Source organism: Poecile atricapillus, chromosome Z (genome assembly GCF_030490865.1).
Source record: "Poecile atricapillus isolate bPoeAtr1 chromosome Z, bPoeAtr1.hap1, whole genome shotgun sequence".
NCBI classification, from domain to species: Eukaryota; Metazoa; Chordata; class Aves; order Passeriformes; family Paridae; genus Poecile; species Poecile atricapillus.
In genome coordinates, this window is record NC_081289.1 from 122627795 (window position 1) to 122650519 (window position 22725).

At 37.5% G+C, this 22725-nt stretch overlaps 1 protein-coding gene across 1 annotated transcript in view; it reads right to left on the bottom strand.

Moving 5' to 3' along the window:
• AP3B1 (adaptor related protein complex 3 subunit beta 1) overlaps positions 1-22725 on the bottom strand; it is a 156924-nt gene that overhangs the window by 128957 nt on the left and 5242 nt on the right. The window contains exons 2-5 of the mRNA XM_058865381.1: positions 13925-14000; positions 7147-7221; positions 2722-2817; positions 328-488 (exon numbers count right to left, since the gene is read on the bottom strand). Coding sequence (XP_058721364.1) covers positions 328-488; positions 2722-2817; positions 7147-7221; positions 13925-14000 — 408 coding nt within the window. The remainder of the gene's footprint in view (positions 1-327; positions 489-2721; positions 2818-7146; positions 7222-13924; positions 14001-22725) is intronic.

Below are 22725 nucleotides of genomic sequence, written 5' to 3' on the forward strand. Positions count from 1 at the left end.
CTTGAAACACTGAATTCATAAATACTGAGAATACATCAAAACATCAATACATCAAAACAGTTGTTACATAGAAGAAAATAACTAGTATATTAAAAAATAAAAGATAGTGTATCAGGTTTTTTTGTATCTCTTTATAGTTATCCTGTTAAGCCTAGCAAGCAAGGGAATTCCCAGAATTACAACCAAACCAGCTGAATGACAGAATGTCTTCACATACCCTATACTTTTAAAGAAATGGATCTGAGACGTGCCAGTCACAGTAGCCTTTATAAATGTAGCCCACAACTGTCATAACATTGTTTTTCAGTAATTTCCAGAATCACTTACCTGTACAGTTTTTGGATGGCATGGGCTGCATTCTTTCTCACATAAGGAGATAAATCAGAAGAAGCTTCCTTAATAGCAAGCATCATAATAGGAACAATAATTGGGACACGTATACTGGATAAAACTCTTAAAGCACTTGCACGGATTAACTGATTAGGATCCTAAAGAACAGGGGTGAAGGGGAGAAATAAAATAAAACAGTGCAAAAACATTAAATTTACTGCTGTGTTTACACTGATTAGTGATGACACATTAAAACATGTAAATCTAAGACTTGCAAGTGAAGGCCACGCTAATAAAGAAAATGTGCCACACATAACACAAAGAAATAAAAAAAAAAGCAAAACAAATTAAGAAAGAGAATATTAAATATTATAAAAATATGAAAATTTTACAAAGTAAATCATTAACATTAAAAATACGCTAATTATGGATAAAAAAGACTAATATTTAATTTAATAATCTGATACATTTGCTGCAATCCAAGTAAAATTCAGATACTCTGAAAGACACACTACCTAAATTTTATTACTTATATTTGTGAAATGCCAATAAAAACGTTGTTCTCAGTTGTGACATTCCCATTCAAGTTCTTGGCAAAATATCCATATTATGCTTTACTGCAAGGAGTAAACTGAAGCCAGTAAAAAAACAATTTTAAGAAACATGTCAAATGGTAAATGCTTTGAGACTTTTTTCTATTTCTTATCCTCTCTTCTTTTGCCCCAGTCCTTGGTCAGTTTTACAATACTATGGTTAGCTTGGAGATACAACACATCTGTAATTGGATGAACTGTTATGTAAACTTTATCCATTAATCATGGGCTTGGAACACAAGGGGAAAATGTTGCTTAATCAAGTACTAAATCCCCTGAAATCTAGCAAAGTGAAATTGCAGCATCATTAATTCATTATAATGCACGTAGTCTTGCCAGAAGGTAATCTCCCAAAGAATATTTCTCCTAAGGACTGAGAGCTGGCAACACATATTTACAGACTGGTATTACCTAATAACCAATTCATCTAAGATCTCAATATTCCTACCTCTTATAAGGTTCTAAATAGTAAGTATCTGGATAGTGAAAGCCCTTTATTTGACCATTTTTGGAAAAATATCTTGTTCCTACCATAGTTTGCAAGGTCATCTGCAGCCACTTAAGTTGAAAATAAAAAGTTCCTTCGATAGAGGGAGGTAAAAAAAGAAGTCCACACATAAAGTGAAATTATAATCATTACAAAATGAGAAACAAAACATTACAAGAAATTAACAGAAACCTATCTTTCATAGCAGGCTTGGTAATTTCTTTAGTTGCTGACAATCTCCCCTAGTTTGGTGTCTACATCCTTGCCACACCACCAGTTGCTCTTTTTGCTACTCAGCCACAACATTATCACTCTTCTCTCTGCTCTCATTACCCACGGACTATTAAATAGTTATGCCATGAGGAGTGTTCACTGTATACATGTATCACAAAAAATACTGGATACAAAGTCATTTGTATTCAAGCTTTCCATGGCCGTCAGAGATAGCGAAGGCAGTACATATGATACTGGAATGAAAGTTCAAGGGAAGGGGGCAGAAAACTATTCAGTCGATGTGGGATCCCTCCTACAGCTGCACAGATGGTGCTCTGATTGCAACGTTTTCCAACAAAATGCAAGGTGTGGGTTAAGTGACATAACAGAAATGAGCCTAGAGTACAAGAAGGGTACAAAGAAAACCTAATCTCTTATTATAAAAACTGGCAAAATTTCAGAACAGACTTAATAAATCTTTCTTCTCTCCACAGTCACACTTCAAAGGCAATCCTAAAGTTTGCTGTCTAATCCCATTTATCATTGTTATCTCATCTGAAACAAGAGTACAAAAGGATATTTTTTCAGTGCTTTTAATGAAAAAGTACCATGTGACTGACATGACATTATTAGAATAATAATAATATAGAATAAATTAGAATATTCAAACACTGAATATTTTAAGTACTACTGTCTTCCTTATGTTTCAATTCTCTGTTGTACACAAAGCTTTCTTTTACATCAATTAAAAGGAACATAGGTGGCTCATGGTAATAACAGGGTCTTTGTCCATACATGTAAGTTATATTGGAATGAGGAAAGTCATTCCAGAAATTAAATGGTTGGCATGTGGATTTGAAAGCACCATTCTTCTGCTCTTCTTAAGTGAAGTAATTTTACTTCTTTCAGGCTTACTTAGCTGCTTGACAAGGTTTGAGGTTGCAGAGAAAAACTTGGCCAATCACGTAACTTAAAACTACTTTATCAGATGTAGTTATTTACATGTTTTAGTTCACCAAACTACACTTACACACATATTTTTATTTTTGTGCTACCAGCTCAGAATTCCCTATAAAATGTTATTTAGTAGTCACTCACTTTTAAAGCACGCTGGAAAGTACTGATGGACAATAATGCTAGATCTTGTTGCTCCTCTGCGTAGCGCATCAGATAAACGTACACAAGCTTTTTTATCTGAAAAGAAAAAGCACAGTGAATATCACTATGAAAAGGTCTTAGAATTCTATAAAACTAGCTTCTAGGTTTCCCAGTTTTATCAACATTTTCTTCTTTGAAGAAAAAGCTAATAAGATTCCTGGAGCACTCACGTGCTTCTCGATTATCTTACAAAACACCTGAGGTGCTGCAATGCTACCTAATTAATGAAACAGTCAGATGAAGGCTAGTAACCCAAAGTTCTGCTTTATATTGTTAACTAGTAACTTAAGACTATAATAATCTAAGATGGAGAAACTGATCACTTGAGCACACTTTTTTTTTCTCATAGAGAATAGGTTAAAGGGCAATAGTCAAGAATTTCAAGAAGTCCATTTTATTTTACCCTGAAACTCAAAATAAATAACTTTAACACATTTGAAAGTGGAAACAACTTACAGCTGAAGTGTGGTAACTTACCCATCTCAAATCTGATTAAAAGAGCACTGATCTTGGATGAAAATAAAGGATGCTAGATTTATGTCTGCATGACTACAAGCATTCAAAAGATGCAATATAAGCATACTACAAAGGATGCAATGTCCAAAGGTTAAGAAAACCTCAGTATGATTTTGGGGAGAAGGGGATTCAATTTAGTTCACTTTACCATTCATACCCAGGAAGAGTGAAAACATTTTTTTACATTTGAGTAGTAAACTGACTGTTGGGGTTTATAATGGAAAATTCTGAAAGACCCTCAACTACAGCTGTGAAAATAATTACTGTCACTAGCAGAAGATCTATGTTTGTGCCAATTCTGGCAAAAAACCATAATATTAAATCACAGAAGGTTATACCATACTAAATTATTTTTTGTTCAGCTGTAGAGAAGTAGCAATCAACATTGACCACAAGAGGCCTGTGCACTGAATGACTGCAGGTGTGCAAAGAAAGCCTCCTTTCCTTGAAACCACTCTGTGACTAGAAATGGAAGCACTCAGAGCTTCGTGACTACACTACTCTTTTACCATTTACCTTCATTCAATGTTAAAATGTTCTGTTCTGTAGAGCTAATCATAACAGAGGCACATTAGGCTTGAGGAACACAGGCAGATTTGTTTAATTAATTTATCAATATAAGCATATAAAAATCCATGAATTATTGATAAAGACTTACTTTTGTTCTATACCACCAATTGTTTATTAGGTCACTTTTTGTATCCTTACCATCCATGACTTGATGCACATAACCAAGCTGAGGTCAGTATGCATTTACAACAAAAAAATCATAAGGTACTTCTGTAAACATTAAGATGCCCTTCACTTCTCTTTAAATAAATTAACATGCTATACCACTTCTTTATCTCCATTTTCCTGCATCAGAGCACTGAGCCCTGATTTAAAAATCCAAACTTAGGACTCAGAGAAAGGATATGCTGTCACAGTCCTCTGAGAACAACCTCGGGAGAGCCTCAGTTCCCATGCCCAGGTGTTAAAACCACCAAGAGTCAACAAAAACCAGAGCACCTTTCAGACTGAAGGTGTTTTATGTGTATAGAAATGGGACACATATGAAAAGTATTTTAGACATGGGATGTTCTGGGGAAGAGCTAAAGTGAAGGAGAAGCAAGGCAAATCTTCATGAACTGGAAAGAATTAAGTCAGGGAAAAACAGAAGGGTAAAATGGCTGAACAGTTTGATACTTGGTACATCTATCCTTCTGTTCCCTGCACATGAATAGTAAAATCTGTTCCATTGACTCATTATATTTAATTCTAAACTACTTTCCTTGCTGAGGTACTCTTTATTCAGTGTGAAGATGTGTTTACATGCCTGCAGCTACAGTCAGGACACAGGCTGGAGGGCTGCTGTTGGGCACCAGCAACTAGAAAGACCAGAGTGACGGGACTTAAGAACGACTCCAGCAACTGCAATGTGACAAAGCCATAGGGATCTCTAAGCGCAGGGTGGCCAGGATCTGGAACAACTGAGGGTCTAGCTGCCAACAGCTAAGCTGGGACCACAGGCTAGACAGTCCATGAGCATGCATGTAACTGAAGAGACCAGAATATGTGAAATCAAGCACAAGCCAAGGTGTCTGTGGTGCCAGTGACTGGAATGCGTGCAGGTATATGAGTGCATCAAGCTGCACCAGCTGACAAGTAGGTGAAGAAGCCTGGGAAGGAAGTAGGTGTGGGTCTGAGCATCTAAGGGCAAGACCACAGGAGGAGCTGGCTATGGCACAGACCACTGAAGACCCATCCAGCTGCAAGGAAAGCTCATGGCCTGTGGGTCTCTAGAGCAAAGAACCATAGCTTTTTGTGCATCTCTTCAAGGGCATAACAAGAGGGGTTTACATTATAGAGGAGCAAGGAAGTTCTGGCGAGATCTAGTTGTACATGCGCACAGGTGCACACACCTGTGTGTCCAAGGGCAAGTCCATGAGGGAGCAGGAGAGTCCTGGTTTAGAGGCATTCATATGTGTAAAGATGTTTGTACCAGCAAATGAAAAAGGGATACAGCCTTAGGGGCTCCTATGTCCAGGTGCCATCAACAGTGGTGACTGAGATCCATGGGCCAGATATTGGGCAGAGCGTGGATGAACACTGTGTATACATACACATTCCCACCAGCAGACCATCCTGAACTGCCAATCTGCTGGTGTTGTGCTCACCCGAATACCCTGTGACTGATGGTGTGGTTGCCTCTGTACATACATATTTATTCTATATATGTACAGATACAATATTTATGCATATGTGCACACCTACTGAGGGATACAGTCTCAGCTTCACTACTGAAGTAGGCTTAAAGGCTGGAACTGGGACAATCTTGACTCTGTCAGAGGAACGAGAGGTTCCAGCCCTAACAGTTAAAAGCACTCCAGACTGATAATATTAAGGCGCTTCTCTTTGTGTAAGGTCTCATTGTTTAAAACTGGACTTAAGACTATTTATAACTTATAAACTCAAATTACAGTGGAACAGAATATTTAACTAGTCTGATTTCTCATCAAGTATCTTTTTACTACCTATTACTGAAAGTACAATTACAACTTCTAAAATGATTTTAATACAGTAAGTTTCTGAAATACTCTGAATTAGCATCTTTGCATACTTACACCTCCTTGACTTACCGGAGCTCAATATTTGGCTTTGGCCAAATATATACACTCTCTCAAAGAACAAAAAACCCGAAAGTTTTCATAGTAACTAAAAAAGAATAATTTCTTTAAAGCTACAATTAAACTCAAACTTGACTATTACTATCCATCCATGTAAATACGGAAGAAAACTGATGTTTTATCCATTATATCACAGCATGTTAGAGTGAGAAAGGGATTTGCTGAAGCCTTCATCATAGGAAATATAATCTTCAGTGCCATAAGTCAGGGAAAAGAAATTTTTTTGTTCCCATTAATAACAAAGACTGAAGCACACATTTTCAGAAGAGGACAGAAGAACTGAACCATACCTCTCCTTAAAATACAATACTTCATACAACTGTTGCCCACATTTTTCAGAAATTACAATCATGAGCAGTAGGAAGTAACTAAAGTCATTGCATGGTCACCCTACTTTCATCAAACTGATGCTTGTTAGGCACCATGAGGTCTCAAAACTATAAACTTACAGATGCTATTTTTATCAAAATCTCATTTGTCAAGTCAACTATAACTCTGACACTTCTGCAGGGAGGCTGTCAGATTATGCACAGTAATGCTAGTGAGCATCAGAGTCACATTTTCTACATACACCCTGTGGTTATACAACAGTAACCCTGTGGATTTAAACACATCATCATTTAATACAACTTCAATTTTTTCACATTCTAGAAATCTTAATTTTCACTAGTCTAAGATAGATTTCCTCCCTTGCTTTCTTACAAGAAATGAAAAAAATAAAAATTAAAAAATACAGAAGCAAGCTACTTTGTGTGTCTGTTAATAGCCAATATAGATGTAAGAACACACTTTTTTTACCCAGTCATTACCTTTCAGCTTTGATTTGCAACAGACATTTAAAAATAGAATGTAGCACAAGCCCAAGCTTTGCAAAAAGCACCACACTTCAAATAAACTACAACAACTTTTCTCAATTAACACCACACTTCAAAACTTTCTAAAATTAAGTAACTTTTTAAAAAGTGTAAAGAGCTGTAAAGATTCTTTCCTCCAAATCACCCAACAGGTTCCCATTATTTATGCATAAAATTATTATCATAATGTCCTTATTGAAATAAACTCCTAAAAAGTTCCATTAATGACACTGGAGATTTTATGCTTTATGTTGAAGTCTAATACAATTAGATAAAATTCTCATAAACAAATTTTCCATAACAGTATGCTTAACAAGTTAGAGGAATACCTCAATATTTTTACTGGCAACATTCTTCACAACAGCAGGAAACAGCTCAGAAGCATTTTTTCCCTTTGCAATCATCTGAAAAAAAAGGAGACAAATCTTAGTAATGTAAAGATGTAATTTCTTAGAATGTGGTTTGGGTTTTGTTGCTTTATTAAAGACCTGTATTTCAAATCTTATTTCTATGAAATTGAGACTAAAGATGCGGGTTTGTTAATTAGTAGACCTCACAGGATACAATCCACAGAATAAAAACTCTGGGGCACTGGCTGATAATGAGTTTGCAGGAGTGGAATCCATGAACTGGACTTTAACATATAAGCAAATAATTTTTAATGCTTTCAAAATTACTAAAAACAAAGACACTGCTAATCTGAAAAGCCCTGAAGAATTACGTTTTGGGAGCTGGAGGGCAAAAAAAAAAGGCACACAAGAACCCAATTGTCCTGGGTTGATTATGATGTTAAATTGTATCCCCATTTGTCCACCTAGCCCAGAAACAGGTTTTGTATTCTTAAAATTTCATCTAAGAGTAAAAGTGAGTGGAAAAGAAGCACCGAGTCTGTTATCAGAGACTGTACTTGCTCCCCCGCATTGGGAGTTTTGACTACAGCACAGACAAACAACAAGAGACAGATCGCCTTGGCTTTCCAGCTAGCTGGAGCAGAGAGGTCTTCCTGGACTGTTTTATTTCCCTTTTTCTGAAACGAATTGAACCTGCTCTGGACTGGGGACTCGGGGGAGCACCGGGAGCTTGCACCCGTGGACTACCGGGAGCCCAGCCTGGGCAGCGGCATTTTCCAATGCCAGAGGGACTGGTAACAGAGCGAACACCCACAGGAAAGAGACCCTCTGAAGTTTGTCATCTCTTTGGAGCGGCGAAGGGTTTTGTAATTTGATATCATTCATTCTTGTGCTGGGTAGTGCTGTGGAGGTTTTCTCCCAGATTTGCCCTAAAGCAGGACACCAATAAAATCCAAGAAGTTATGTAAGTTTAAGTCCCGTTCCTTTTCCCTGGAAGAACTGTGATTTGCAACTGAACCAAGGAGAAAAATAAAAACAAACGTCACACTTTAAAAACAAAACAAGGTTATTTTCCATAGCTAGTTAATCACAGAAAGCCATTAAGTGTTTATACAGAACAAAAAAAAAAATACAAAAGCTACATGGTAAAAGCAAGATCAATCAACCCACCAATTTATTTTTTTTGTGAAAAGAAGTTTCCATGTTTGATCATGAACAAGGTATGTCACAAACAGTAAAATTGTCACAATAAAGATCATAAACATCAAAACATGGGTTTAGCTTCTATTCTTGTACAAACAGCTTAAGAAGGAAGTTATTTGTAGGAAACTGGGTACACTAAAAGGAATTAAATACTTTCATATACGCAATAGCTGCACAATGTTCTGCTCTAGATGTAATTCCAGTAGAATGTCTGGCAGTGCTTTATGTCTAAACTGAAAACCTGGGAATTTCAGGATCATGTTACACCAAGTTAAGTGCCGCTGAATAGACACCCAGAGCACTCCCAGCTCTAAGAAGCTGTTCCTTGCTCAAGGTCAAGATTCTCCGGCCAAACATCCAAGTTAATCAGAAAACACAAAATCTAACTAAAAAAAATCATAGAATAGTGACCTTTAAAGTCATCTAGTCCTGAAGCAAGCAGGAACATCTGCAAGATGTTCACAGATGAGGTGGCTCAAAGCCCCACTATGTTTCCAAGGATGGGGTACTCACCACGTCTCTGGGCAACCTGTCCCAGAGTTTCACCACCATCATGGTAAAATCTTCTTCCTTGTATCTAATCTAAGTCAATTGTCTTTTATTTTAAAACCATCCCCCCTCATCCAGTCATCACAGACCCTACTGGAAAGTCCCTCTCCAGCTTTCTCAGAGACTCTTTTACGTACTGGAGGGTGCTATAAGGTCTCCCCAGAGCCCTCTCTTCTCCCGGCTGAATAACTCTCTCAGCCTGCCCTCACAGGAGAGATGCTCCAGCCCTCAGATCCTATTGGTGGCCTCTGGACCTGCTGTAACATGTCAGTTTTTCCTGTCCTGAGGACTGCAGAACTGTACTGTATGCAGCTCTTCAGGCTGGGACTCTGGTACGAGAGTGGAGAAGCATCATCTTCCTTAATCTGCTGGCCACACTTTCTGGGCCATTAGTGAACACCGTCAGCTCACAACCACCATTTCATCCACCAGCATGTCCAAGTCCTTCTTGCTGGAGCTGCTCTTGATCCCCTCAGCCACCAACCTCTGCTGATACTGGGGGCTGCCCTGACCCAAGGGCTGGACCTTGTACTTGGCCTTGTTAAACCCCCTGACATTGCCACAGGTTCACATCACAAGTCTGTCCAGATCACTCTGGATGGCATCCCATCCCTCACACGTGTCAAGTGCACCACACTTGTATTGCCTGCAGATTTGGCAAAGGTGCACTCAATCCCACCATCTGTGTCATTAATGAAGATATCAAATATTACTGGTCCCAGTACAGACCCCTGAGTGACACCTCTTGTCACCAATGTCCATTGGGGTAAAATATACATAAAGAACAACAAATATGCAGGGATCCAACAAAGAAAGAAGAGTTCTGCAGCTACAGTTACTCCTGTCCATAACTGTTACATTCCAGCCATTATTCAACATTATACAGCTGATTAAACTTCATATTCTCAGCTCTCAAGATCTGTTTGTGTATTTCATTGATAAAACTCATTAAAAGCATAGAGTTAGGATCTCACGCAACATGAGCAAAAACACACAAAGCCAGGCAATACCTGGTAAACTGTATATTCTGAGAAGCTTAGAAGAAGGATGCTGGAAAGAAGAAGGCAGCTGTAGTTCAAGCTATTACCCAGTTTTTCAAAAGGGTGTTAAGAGCAGGTGTCCAGCATGACATTTTGATCTAAACTATTTAACGTCTTAAACTGTTTATTTCACCTGTATTAAAACACAGGAAGTGACACAAGCACTGTGAAAAAGCAAGCACATTAAATGAGTTACAATGGGTTTTTAACAAAGAATCTGAAATCAATTTACTATTTTCAGGACTGGGGGGGTGTCCACAATAAATTCAGAATGACAAGGTAGAACTTAGCAACAAGATGCATTGCAGAGAAGTAAGACAGAATGAAAAATTACCACCTTGGCGCAACAGAAGTTACAATAGTCACAAACAGGGATGATCCTCATATGTCCCTGACAGATGGTAATTGTATAGCCCTATGCATTGCTAGAATTATTTAGTTGATCTACTGTAATAACTCTAGTGTACCATGTGAATATGTATTTAGGGTCTTTTGAAAGAGTGTATTTTGATTCTTTATTGCAGAACAATTTGTGTAGATCCTCCCTAGCTCATGGATCATTAACCAGAAAGACCGTAATGGTTCTTTACAAGACTAAGGTCTATCAGGTCATTTTTGTTGCGGTGCCTAGACATTCTCCATTTCTGTTGTCTTTTATGTGTCTTAACTCTCTGGAGTTTCTGTACAACTCCAACTTCATTCTAGAGTAAGTGCTGTGTATTGTCAAAATGTACTAATGTTTGTTTTTTTTTTCCATGTGAGAGACACACAGACATGGATGATACTCTCTGAGGAAAACCAGGCATGTGACTGTTTCCTAGACTTATGCTCTGAAATCTTCAGGAGTAAAATTCCACTGATTTTTTCCCCAGAAATTCAAACAGATTTCAAGATCTGGTACTGGTTGTTAAAATATCAGTGAATGTTTTAAAAGAAATACCAGCTTTATGCTTTCATGCATATGGTAGAATATGTATACACAAAAATTTGTTTTTAAACAAGCAGTGTTGTTCATATTCTTCCAAAGACTGCAATTTTTTATTGCATGCATATAAGGAGAAACATGCAAAATAACATGCTGATTTAAAGAAAAAAAAAAAGCCATTGATCATGAAAATCATATTTTAGCTGAAAGTAGGCTTAGGTACCTTGATGCATAAGGGAGAAGTGAAAGGATCAAAACTGGACTACTCCTATGTATGAAATTATATTGTTTTAAGTCACTCTCTGGAAGACAGATTTGGTTTTATTTGTAATGAATCTTCCTCTCTCTAGGAGAAAGTTCACAAAATACCTCAAAGGAGGAAGCAGCCGCAAAAAGCACTATAACCAGCATTCTCCTGCTTTCTATCATGCCTATATGAACAAATGAAGGTTTAACCCCATAAAGTCTACTAAAATACTAAGGTAACTATTAGTATCATAGAATTATAGTGATACAGAACAGTTTAGGTTGGCAGGGCTTTTAAAGACTAACCCCTCTACTGTGGTTAGGGACACCTTACTGCACATCTCCCCTGTGAGGAAAGGCTGAGAGAATTGGAACTGTACAGCCTAGAGAAGAGAAAGCTCTGGGGAGACCTTATAGCACCTTCTAGTATGTAAAGGGGGCTAAAAGAGAGCTGGAGAGGGACTCGTATTATTTGGCATGTAATGACAGGACAAGGGATAACAGCTTTAAGCTGACAAGTTTACACTAGATGTTAGAAGAAAATCATTGTGAGGGTGGTGAGGCAGTAGAACAGGTTGGCCAGGGAAGTTTTGGATTCTGTATGCACAATTTGTTCAACTATCTAAAACTTTGAAAATAAGCCTTCCAGTGAGACATGTTAAACAACACTCTGACAACAGAGTTCCTTTTTCCTCTAATAATAAGGCTAGAGGAAGCCTTTCATCTCTGAAAAACACATCTCAGCCCTGAGAGATGTAAGCTCCTCTCCGTATGTAACCACAGAAGCACCTTTGTGCTCCACAAGAACATTATCACCACTCTTAAAAGGCCTCATGCTCATATTGTGCAATGTCCCAGTCCTGACCTGTAAAGCTCATTGTCTGAGTTTGCTATGTCAACCATAGGTTGGTTCCAGGTGTCAGCTGTCTGACACACTGTAAACTTAGCACAGGAAACAGCAAATACCTTGAAGATATGAAAGAGACTGAAAACAGAGGATCCAGTAAATCAAACAACTCACTTGTGGTTAAATAATGGTCAGCCTTACAAGCTAGAAGGCTGTTTCTACTTTAAGCAGCAGCAGCTGAGCAAGGTAAAAATAACCAAAAATCAGAAGATGCCCACTGCTATTTGGGGAAGTAGTGCTCTTCCTGCAATACAAAGTGCTTAGAACAGGAACAGAAACCAACAACGTGAACTTAAAAAAGGACAGAAATCTGGTACTGGAAACTGGAGAGAATTGTCAGAACTGGAAAATGCGGGAGCAGAAGAAAGAATGCGCCCAATTAGTTCTACCTTCCCTTGCTGAAGACCTCTTGAGCTTGATCACTTCAGCCTAAGTCCGTCAAGGATCATAGCTATCACTGCTAACTACACATCTCCAGCTTCATGGTATCACACACTTCCACAAAATTAAAGAAGCTGTTAAGAACTCTCTTGAATGCTCAGCAGCAGCACGTATTTAAAATAGTTTGCTCATTGCACGCTCATTTGTAATGACAGTATTTTCTGTAGGGGAAAAAAATCCAATCACAGTAAAGCCTTGATTTAAAATTTAAAACTGATTCAATCTAATATTTTCTAATTCCCCCCAATACACATACATACCCACCTACATTCAGTTTCAACCGTTTCCAAATACAGATAAAGATCTGGCCAGCTTTTCAAAAAAGAAAACCAAGGAAGCAAGAAGCAACTTGCCACAACTCTCCTGCCCACAGTAAAAAAAATCTTTCCTGAGGGAAGCAGAAGAATATAAAGTTTACCATGGCACTTATAAAGGCCAAGTTTTTTGCAACAGCACATCTTTATGCCAGACTGGTTAAACCCTTGAGCAATCCCACATCATGTTGGAGAAGATGAATCAAAAAAACTTTCTCAAATCCAAGAAAGACGTTATGAAATAACGGTTGATAGTTTACCCAGATCTCTCACTTGTGTCTGTGGCAAGACTAAGGGATTACAGGCAAAAAGATGACCATCCTGAGTAAAATTTCATCAATCATGAAGGGAGAACTGACTCTGGAGTCAGAGGAAAGAACAGCCACATGACACCACCTGTACCCACTTATTTTGGTACATACTTGGGCAGGATTAAGTATGCAAAACACAAGCAAAACAAAAAAGCACATCCAGAGTAGACTGAAGAAACAGTGACAGAAAACAAATTCAAAAGCCTCAAAACAAAGAAGTCAAGCAGACACTGAACAATTTTCCGTAGCACATTCTTCCCATGCTTTTAAGAAGAAATAAAGCGATACTAACAACTTCATAAAGTTTTGTTTATAGGGTTTAAACATGGTGCTAAACATTATTTAATCACCTCTATGGGTACACATTCACCTGAAATACACAATCAAATACTCAGGCATTATACTCAATCAAAAAAGAAAAACCTCATACAATTTAATAAAATAAAAATAGTAAACGCAATTTGTCATTTCATTCCTGCAAACTTCTGTTGTTTCCAGTCGGATGAATTCGAAGCTTCTCTTCAGGAGCCATTTCCTGTTCAAGGTCACACTGAAAACAGTTGTTTACAGGTATACCGACACTGTTACATAAATATTTTAAAAGCACATGACTGTATATATCCAGATAAACCAATTTCTACAAAAAATTCCAAGTTAAGACCATTTCATCATCCCAACTTTTAAAGATCATTTAGAGACTTAAATGCTAATCTGGTACAGGAGCTGTAAAACGAAAGCATTATTCCCATCCAAGAAATAAAAATAATGATAAACTCCCATACCCCCTAACAAATAAAAACGGTAACAAAAAAATAACATACCCCAACAATCCTTTTCATAGCATCCAGCTTTGCAGAATCTTTACTGCTTTCCAACATTTGTTTTAGGTCTTCATTTCTATGGCAGAAATACAGTAAAGCATCAATTAGAAAAACTAAAAAATCAAACCAGAATACCATTTTTATATTCTTGCATCAGTTCAGCAACTTATGGTGAAGCACTGCTCCCTCTTGCCCACTTCTAAATTGTATTTACTAACACTCTGTATAATTGTTTAGCAAAACAATGTATCAGATTCTAACAATAATGTAAGACCATTCAACTTCAATCTGCTGTTAGCTGAACCTGTCTCGAAGGCTGAAATCTCAAAGCACAAGAAGAGCTTAATTAAAACCAACAATTCATTCACTTCTCCCTTGCTGCCCAGGGAGGGCCAGATGCAATAACTACAAGTTGGCATGTTTGTGTTAAAATATAATATCAGCTTATGTAAGTCACTGAAAAGCCCAGACTTCAGTATGCTCTGAATTTCACTAAGAGTCAGGGATATAACCTTGCGCTCCTACCTGCCTTTCTGGACTGTAAATTGCTATCCCCTATCCTCAGGGTTAAAAGCCTCCGATCTGTAGTATGTTCTACAAGTTGTAAGACAAGCCTGATAATTAGACACATACCATATCCAAGCACTTTTTACAGCTGAAATAAAATTCTCCCACAAAAATATCAAGCTAATAAAAATGTTCGCTTGTAGATACAGCTTTTCATTTGCTGACACTAGTAAGAAGCCTCATCCTGCTTGGCTTTTTAGGTGTAAACAGATCACAGTCTAACTGTACTTCCAGACTACAAAAGTTTACAAAAAAGGTTCTTTGAAGAAACAGCTTTTTTCAACATCTGGATTGACTGATTTACTGAAAGATACCACCAAATAGAATCTCAAGAAAACTGCAATATTCCAAAGAACTCTGCAGACTTTCCAAGTTTACAAACCCTGTGAACTTTCACACAAGTGAAAGGCAACACTGGGTAGACCACGGCTGGACACCAGATGCTCACCAAGCCATTCCTTCACTCTCTGAAGCAAGATGGGGGTGAGAAAATAGGACAGAAAAAAAACCTCATGTGTCAAGACAAAGACAGTTTAATAAAGAAAAAACAAAGGCTGCATGCAGAAGCAAAGGAACAGAAATATTTATTCTCTAGTTCACATCAGCAAGTGGTATCCAGACACTTCCCCAGGAAGCAGGGCTTTAGTATACACAGCAGTTGCTCCAGAAGACCAAAACCAAAAGAAAGAATGTTCACCCCTTCTCCTTGTTCCTCACTTTTACTGATGACCAGTCATCATATGCTATGGAATATCCCCTTGGTCTGCCTGGGCCAGGAGTCCTGGCTACATGTCCTTCAAGGTGTTGCCCACCCCAGGCTACTAATGAAGGGGGATATTGGAGAGACAGTCTTGACTCCTGTGTGAGCACTGCTCAGCAAAAGTTACAACACTGGTGCGTTACCAACACCTTCCTCACTACCAGTACAAAGCACAGCATGATAAAGTCTGCTGCAAGGGAAAATAATTCCATTTCAGCCAGACCAAATATATCCAGACAAGATTTCAAAAGTGAATGCAGAAGTTGGCATCACTGCCCTCAGAATTTCATAAGAGAAGAAGAAAAGGGTGTAAGCCAAAGCTGGAATTAGTTACAAAGAGACAAAATATTGTCATTTATTCAGTCATAAACCTTCAAACAGTATGTTTCCTACTTGCAAGGGACAGAGCCATGCTAATAGAGATTTCCTCATATTTTCAGAACCAGTAAGGCATCTGCTTTGTGCCTCTCCATGAAAAAATCCATTGCCTTTATTTCAGTATGCATAAGAACTGCAACCAGATGGGGAAAAAAACCCCAACAAAACAATCAATGCATTTCCTGCTAAGCTAGGACATGTGACATTCAGGATACCTACATGCAACTTACAAAGCCAAGTGTTTAATGAAATAATTGGAGCAGCCTATTAGAGATTCCCTATACGGTAAATATCTGCTTCACTTGACAGCTTAATACTTATCTTAAAAAAAAAAAAAAAAAAAAAAAAGAAAAAGAAAAAGAAAAAGGAAATACTCAATTTTCTTGCCTGTTTTAGTACCATCTCCTCAAACATCACTGGTAACTCCCTATTTTGTCTGCATCACACTCAAAGGTTTTCACTATCTTTATTTGTTCCTGGACATGTCTGAAGATCTGTAAGGTCAGTCTTCTATTGCTACATTTGTTTGGTTGTGTACTTTGGTCATTTAAATTTTATGTCCCATTCAATTTTGTCCTGCAGTTTTGCATACTGCTAAGACCAGCTTAGTAAGTCTATAGCTGGACATCTTCCTCATGGCAAGTGGTAACATACAATGTACCTTCTTCTTTTAACACCACTCAAGGTTGACAGGTCTGTTAAAAATAACTAATGCTGTGATGTCACACGTTCTCATATTGTCCGCATTCCTGTTCCAGGACAAAGGCACCCCTTTCTTTATATTAAACAACGTTTTTCTGATTTTACACAAAGATGCTTGTATTCACCTCTAGATCATCACACTTCCTTTAGTCACTCCATATTTTCCCCTCAGATCAATAGCATTATTTTTTATATCAGAAATAAAGTATTTTTTGGTTTGGGGCTGTACATAAAATATCATTAATAATTTGTGCTTTTTACCTTTCAGTCTCTCTATACAGTTCCATTTGCAATTAACTTTTTAGGAAGCCTAGCTTTGATTTACTTTTTGGCAGCTCTCTTTATTCCCATCACTCTTGGCCAAAGGAACAGCTTATTTTGCTGACCATACCTACCTACCTATTCCTCGTAAGATACCAAGTAAATCTCAGTTCTTTTTGATCAGCTTGAAGTACTTTGCCCAAGACTTTGCACTAGCTGGCACAGAAATTCAGAGACCTCTAATTCTTTCTGCTTAAATTGTAATTCTTACCTATGCAAGAATTTTTATGACATGGTAAGAAAAGTTACACTGCAAAAGATAGGACCAGATTTAGAAAGTTCCTTTCTAACGGAGCATCTATGCTTCTGCTTCCAGTTTCCCACTGTTGTTGCAAAATGTGAAATATGTAAAATTTTCTTAAGAAAGTATGTTCTTTGATGTTTCATCTTTGTACACTTTCAAGCCTAATCAACAAATGAGATTCAATATATGAAATGGATAGCAGCTAACAAGCAAGTTTGAAGTGAGATCTGTGTGTCAGAAAGACAAATTACTTGTCTGTATAATTGCCTTACTAAGGTATAGGGCTTGACATATTTCAATGATCTCAGACCCCAGAGGGGTGAGGTTAGCAAACCTTAGGAAGAAGGATGCACCCCTGAGGATGGACAAAGAATGCAAAATTTATTGGCCACAAGGACATTTTGCAGAACCCCCAAGACAAGGAGGAAACTAATAAGGACAGCTCAGCAAGAGTGTGGAATCAGCTTCAACTGGGTAAAAGGCAGTTTTGGCAGGGGGAGACCATGGCCCAGTGACTTAAAAAAACATTGACCCAGAATAAGAGAAAGGCTGAGCATGTGGACCAGTTACCATGAGAAGCGAGAGATTCATTACCAATAGAAGGAAGAATGCTAACAAACAAATAATCATTCGAACTTGAGGATCAAGTAGCAAAAATGGACGAAGTTACACAGAACAAGATCCAAGTGAATACTGAAGACTGTCTCCCAGAATGTAACAAATAACAAGAAGAAATAAAAAAGTGAATTTAAGATGTGAAGACAGAAGAAGTGTTTAATGATGAATTGTACTTCTAAATGCTTATAGGAAATATTCTATCATACACTACAAATTAAAATATTGTGAACTGTCAGCTGGGATGATATAAACCACAGAAACTTATATATGAAGACCTGTTTTCAGTTAGCCTTGTTTCCATAAGAAAAAAGCAGCAGGGGAAAAAAGAAAGAAAGAAAAACAGGAATTAAACAACAAGTTTTTGATTAATCCACCTGGAAATTAATTATTACTTGGGCTGATGGTTTGTTTGGATTTTTAAAAATCTTTTCTAACAAACGATAATCCAGGATTAGCAAATATTAGTTACTTACGGAGTAAAATATTGCTCCATACATCCACATGGATCTCCAGCAGCAGCAAGCCTTTTTTCTTCTACAGTTAGATATGGTTTCAGTGTAACATCAAAGTTTTTGCCTTTAAGAGCAGACTTAATAGTGCAAGACACCTCAATTATTTTGCCCAGCATTGTGGAGTTTTGTTCCATTCTTTTAAGTGAAGTATGTAAAAAACCAATAAAAGAAAAATTACTGCACTCAACCAAGCTTGCCTGCCAAGAGTGAGGTCTACTTTAAAAAAGAGAAAATCTTACAAAGTAACAGGATACCCACTCCCTTGCTGTTTTAACTTGCAGAAACAAATACCATAAGCACAAGATCTCAAACGTCATTTCCCTCCAAAAACAATTTTTATCAGCAGCCTCAATGAACAATGGGAAAAGCAAATGCATTTCAGTCTTTTGTAATACAGTTTATTTTACGGTAAAAATATTTTCATCTTTTGATCATTAAAAAGTTTTGGAAATATTAATCATACATAAAATCCCTCAAAATAGAAAGCATAAATGTAAGCTTTGCAGTCACAATAGGGTTCATGGTTCTATACTCATTATGCTGAGGTGACAGTTCCTCAATATGCAATCCTAGACAAATACTTTCTTTATCACTTATCTCCACTTGCCAGGGGCTCAGAAAAATGCAGGCAACTCTCAGCTGCATCAATACCTTTGCCTTTACCTGCTAAAACTTTGAGAGAGATTTTTACCCTTACAGAGTTAGGTACGTACTATAGAGGATTGAAATATATACTTTATTACTTTAGGAGCAACACTAAGCCTAATCTGATAGTCCACAAATTATGTGGAGCTATACAAAGCAGGAATATAATGGTCCCAACAACAGCAGATGCAAAAAACACCAAACTTTTGCCAGAGCATAAATATATAGTCTCAGCCATTTTTCCTAACAGTAAGAAGAGGTAAAATGACCTTCCAAGAACAAAAAATCCCAGAAAAACAAGAAGATTCCCACCTCTCTGCCCAATGATGTATTTTTAAGAATTCATCAAGATTTCCCGTCAGTTCCCAAGCCATAATCTAGTGTCTTAACATCTATTTCAATATAGGGCCATTGTCCTCAAATGTTGCAAGCTGAAAGCACTGGTATAGACTATAATTAGAAATATTATACAAAACACCAAGTATGTGCTATGATATATGATCTAAGAAATGAGTTCCCAGCTGCCTTTGTAATCAGGCTTGTATTCCTCAGTATTAGAATTTGAAAGCTAAAGGACTGTAAATTAGAAAAGCAAACTCATCACCTAACTTTCATGGCAAGTATCACACATGACAGATCTACAATGACACAACATGACAGACATCACCAAACACATCCAGAATAATACTGACTGAACGTTAAGTGGAGGTAGTCAGTTTCTAACTTTCTTCTATGTTTTTATATTTTACACCTGTAACATTTAGGACATACTTTTTTCTTTCTACATCAAAACACTGTGTTTTTTATACCTTTGTAGATACGTTAAGTATGAATATCATAGAACCAGTGACAGACCTACCAGTTTGGATTAGTCCTATAGATGTTCCTATCAGAATGTAAACAAAAAACACCAGTTAATCTTGTCTAGTTCTTGTGTTCTTTCTTATGTGCTCTATTCCCCTGCCATTAAAAAAGAAATAAACCACAATCCTTACAACTGCCCCGAGATAAAAGCGGATGGTTGGAGTAGGGGTGTGGCAAGTATGTGGAGTGTAGGGAACAAAAGAAAAGACAAAAAATCAACCTTTGATCTCGGCAGTCACAAGATTATGCTTCAACAGCCTGAAATCCTATGCCAGAAAACATTTTGATCATCTTGCTCTGCATGTTGATTATGGCAAAGAGCATCGAAAGAAAAATTCTGAATATGTCATGCTTCTGTCAGCACACACTTGGTCACTAAAACTGGTAACTAAAACCTCTTGCTGAGGTTAAGACTAGGATTACAGATTCCATTGAGCAATGTTACTCACTTCTGCAGAAAAAAAGGTAGGTGTAACTATACATCACTGAGGTTTAAACAGCTATGTCAGCAATAAATCTGTGTCTCTCTCTTAGTTACTTTGTCTCCCCATAGGAACTATGACAAACTTCTAGTTATATTAAAATATCAATCCAGAATCTGTGGCACGTCATTTGGCACTGCATTGACATATTCTGAACTACTGTTATTAAGAAAACACTTGCTCCACTCTGGTAAAATTCACATTTCTTTTCTATTGGTTTTAGCAACACCGTAAGATTAAACCCATAGATTTACACATTTTGCTACATGTTCTGACATGCCAGTTACTGAAAGAAGTCACCCACTAATCATAAGCCTTCTTTGTAATGAAGTACAAGGTTCATGAGTATCAAAACTGCAAATGAAGCCCAAAAAGCAATGCAATAGTAATCTTGGGAACAGTTGTAATCCCCTCAAGGAGAGGAAAGTGAATTCTAAACAAATAAACCCTGGTGACACAGAAGGCCTTCATATATAAGGACAGCACTATAGCACTGCAAGGTAAGATACAAGAAATGTAAACAAATCCACCTCTGTGGAGGAAGCAAGCTTCACCAGTTTTGGTATTATGGAACAAAGCTTATAGAACAGAAGTTACAAAGTCTCACTCAGTTGAGTTTTAACAATGCATTTCTTGCTTTAAGTTTTCCATCCACTGCATAATTTCAGTTACAAAATATCCACTGCAGTGTTCTTGCATTCAAGAGACTTCATTTGGCAGGACACACTTTTAACAACAGCATACTAAAATAATTTCTTTTTTTGCCTTGAACATAAAATTCAAAATACTGTGGATGTTACCAAGTTTGAAGAAGAAAATACACATTGACAGCGCAGTGTAACCTTTACTCTTGGCACCTGAGTAGTAATGAAGTCCTAGGGAACATCCCATGTTTCCTGAAAAAACGAAATTATTTTTTTCTTGACATTTTACTGGCACTGCAAAATCCTTAAAATAAATTGATGTATTCTAGGTCATGTTATTGTGTAAACTCTAAACAAGTTTGAATTTAGCATTTGAAGAGGAACTGCAAATTGATTTCAGACCCATAAAACACCAAATCTTAACTGGCAGCAAATACATGCTGCAATTTGAGTTAATTCTGTTGATTTAGAGTTTTCTTCTAGCAGGAAATTAAGAAATCTGAGTTTCACTGTGCTTTGGTCTTGCCACAAACTGTTTGAACGACATCTTGTGGTGCTGTTCAGTACTACCATCCTCTTCCTCATTATAACACTATATTTACTTCAAATTCACAACACAGAATTCAACTACTACTTCAAGGAAGCCTTGAATCATATGAGTTTAAAGAGAAATTGAGATAAGAATTTATTTCTTTTTCAGACACCCCTAGTTTTGCAATCTAAAAAAGAATCACATTATGCAAAAAAGCAAACTCAATAGTTTTAAGTGATAGACTAGAGATGTCAGGGAAATCAGGGTAACTATAGTATCCTGTAAGGGTGGGAGCCACAGAGAACAAAACCAGTCATAGTCTGACCAGAAGCATAATTTAACTAATTTAATTGTTACTTTGTCAATAATTTCTCAAAGCAGTTGCAGTCTGGATGGTTAGTGATAGTCCTTCCTTCTCATCAAGGAAACATGAAAGTGTAAAGTTAAAAAAATTTTAAAAAGCATCTCCCAGTTCTCTGTTGTGAATAGATAGTACCTGAGCAATACTCGAGCAACTCAGTGCATCAACACCTGTAAGTTGCTGCAATCACCACCATCAATGCAAGCACATAAACTACCTACATTTCAAAAGCTCTAACCTGATGGCAGCTGGTATGACAAAGCAGTTTGAAATCCCTTCTGGATCGGACTGTGATTTGAGCTTAAAATACCCACTGTCAGTAGAGTATTTACAGACACTATCTCACCCAGCAACAAGAAATGCTGTCTGAAAGGATGAAAAGATTCAGTCTTGCAATTGCACTGCATATAACCTTTTCTGATAGTACCCACACTACCAATACTGCAGGGAAACTTCTGCCAGAGAGAAATCTTCCTCGGTGGAAGATAGTTTTCTGAAGGCTGTGTCATTGAATGAAGAGTGTGATTGGGAATGATGCTGCCACTTACATGGTTGTGCCAACTTAGAGCCTGTCTTGAAGCTAATACTCAGAATCTGCAGACACTGGGAGATCACTTTGCAGCCTGTCTTGAAGCTAATACTCAGAATCTGCAGACACTGGGAGATCACTTTGCAGCATTTCATAGCTGTGAAGAGATTATAAGGAAGTAAGAAGCAGTATCACAGAATATTCTCAGCTGGAAGGGACCCACAAGGATCATTAAGTCCAATTCCTAGTTTTTCTAGCTTTCCCAAAAATAGTAAGAAAAGGCTTCTTTGAAAGATACCACCACAGAAGTGGTGTTGCCAGAACCTATTCAGTGCAAGCATATTTACATATATGTCCAGGTTTCAGAAACACCCTTTAACAGCTGTTAACAATGCTGTTCATCTTCTGGCAAAATGCCAAAACCATTCCAGTTTCCTCCAAGTATCAAAACAAGGGGTGTCACAGACAAGGACAGCCTTCAAAAAAAGCAAAATGCCAAAACCATTCCAGTTTCCTCCAAGTATCAAAACAAGGGGTGTCACAGACAAGGACAGCCTTCAAAAAAAAGCAGAACTAAAAACATGTGTAATTCCAGCTTTGTAACAGTTGTAGATATGTCTATTTAATATCATTCAGGATGCA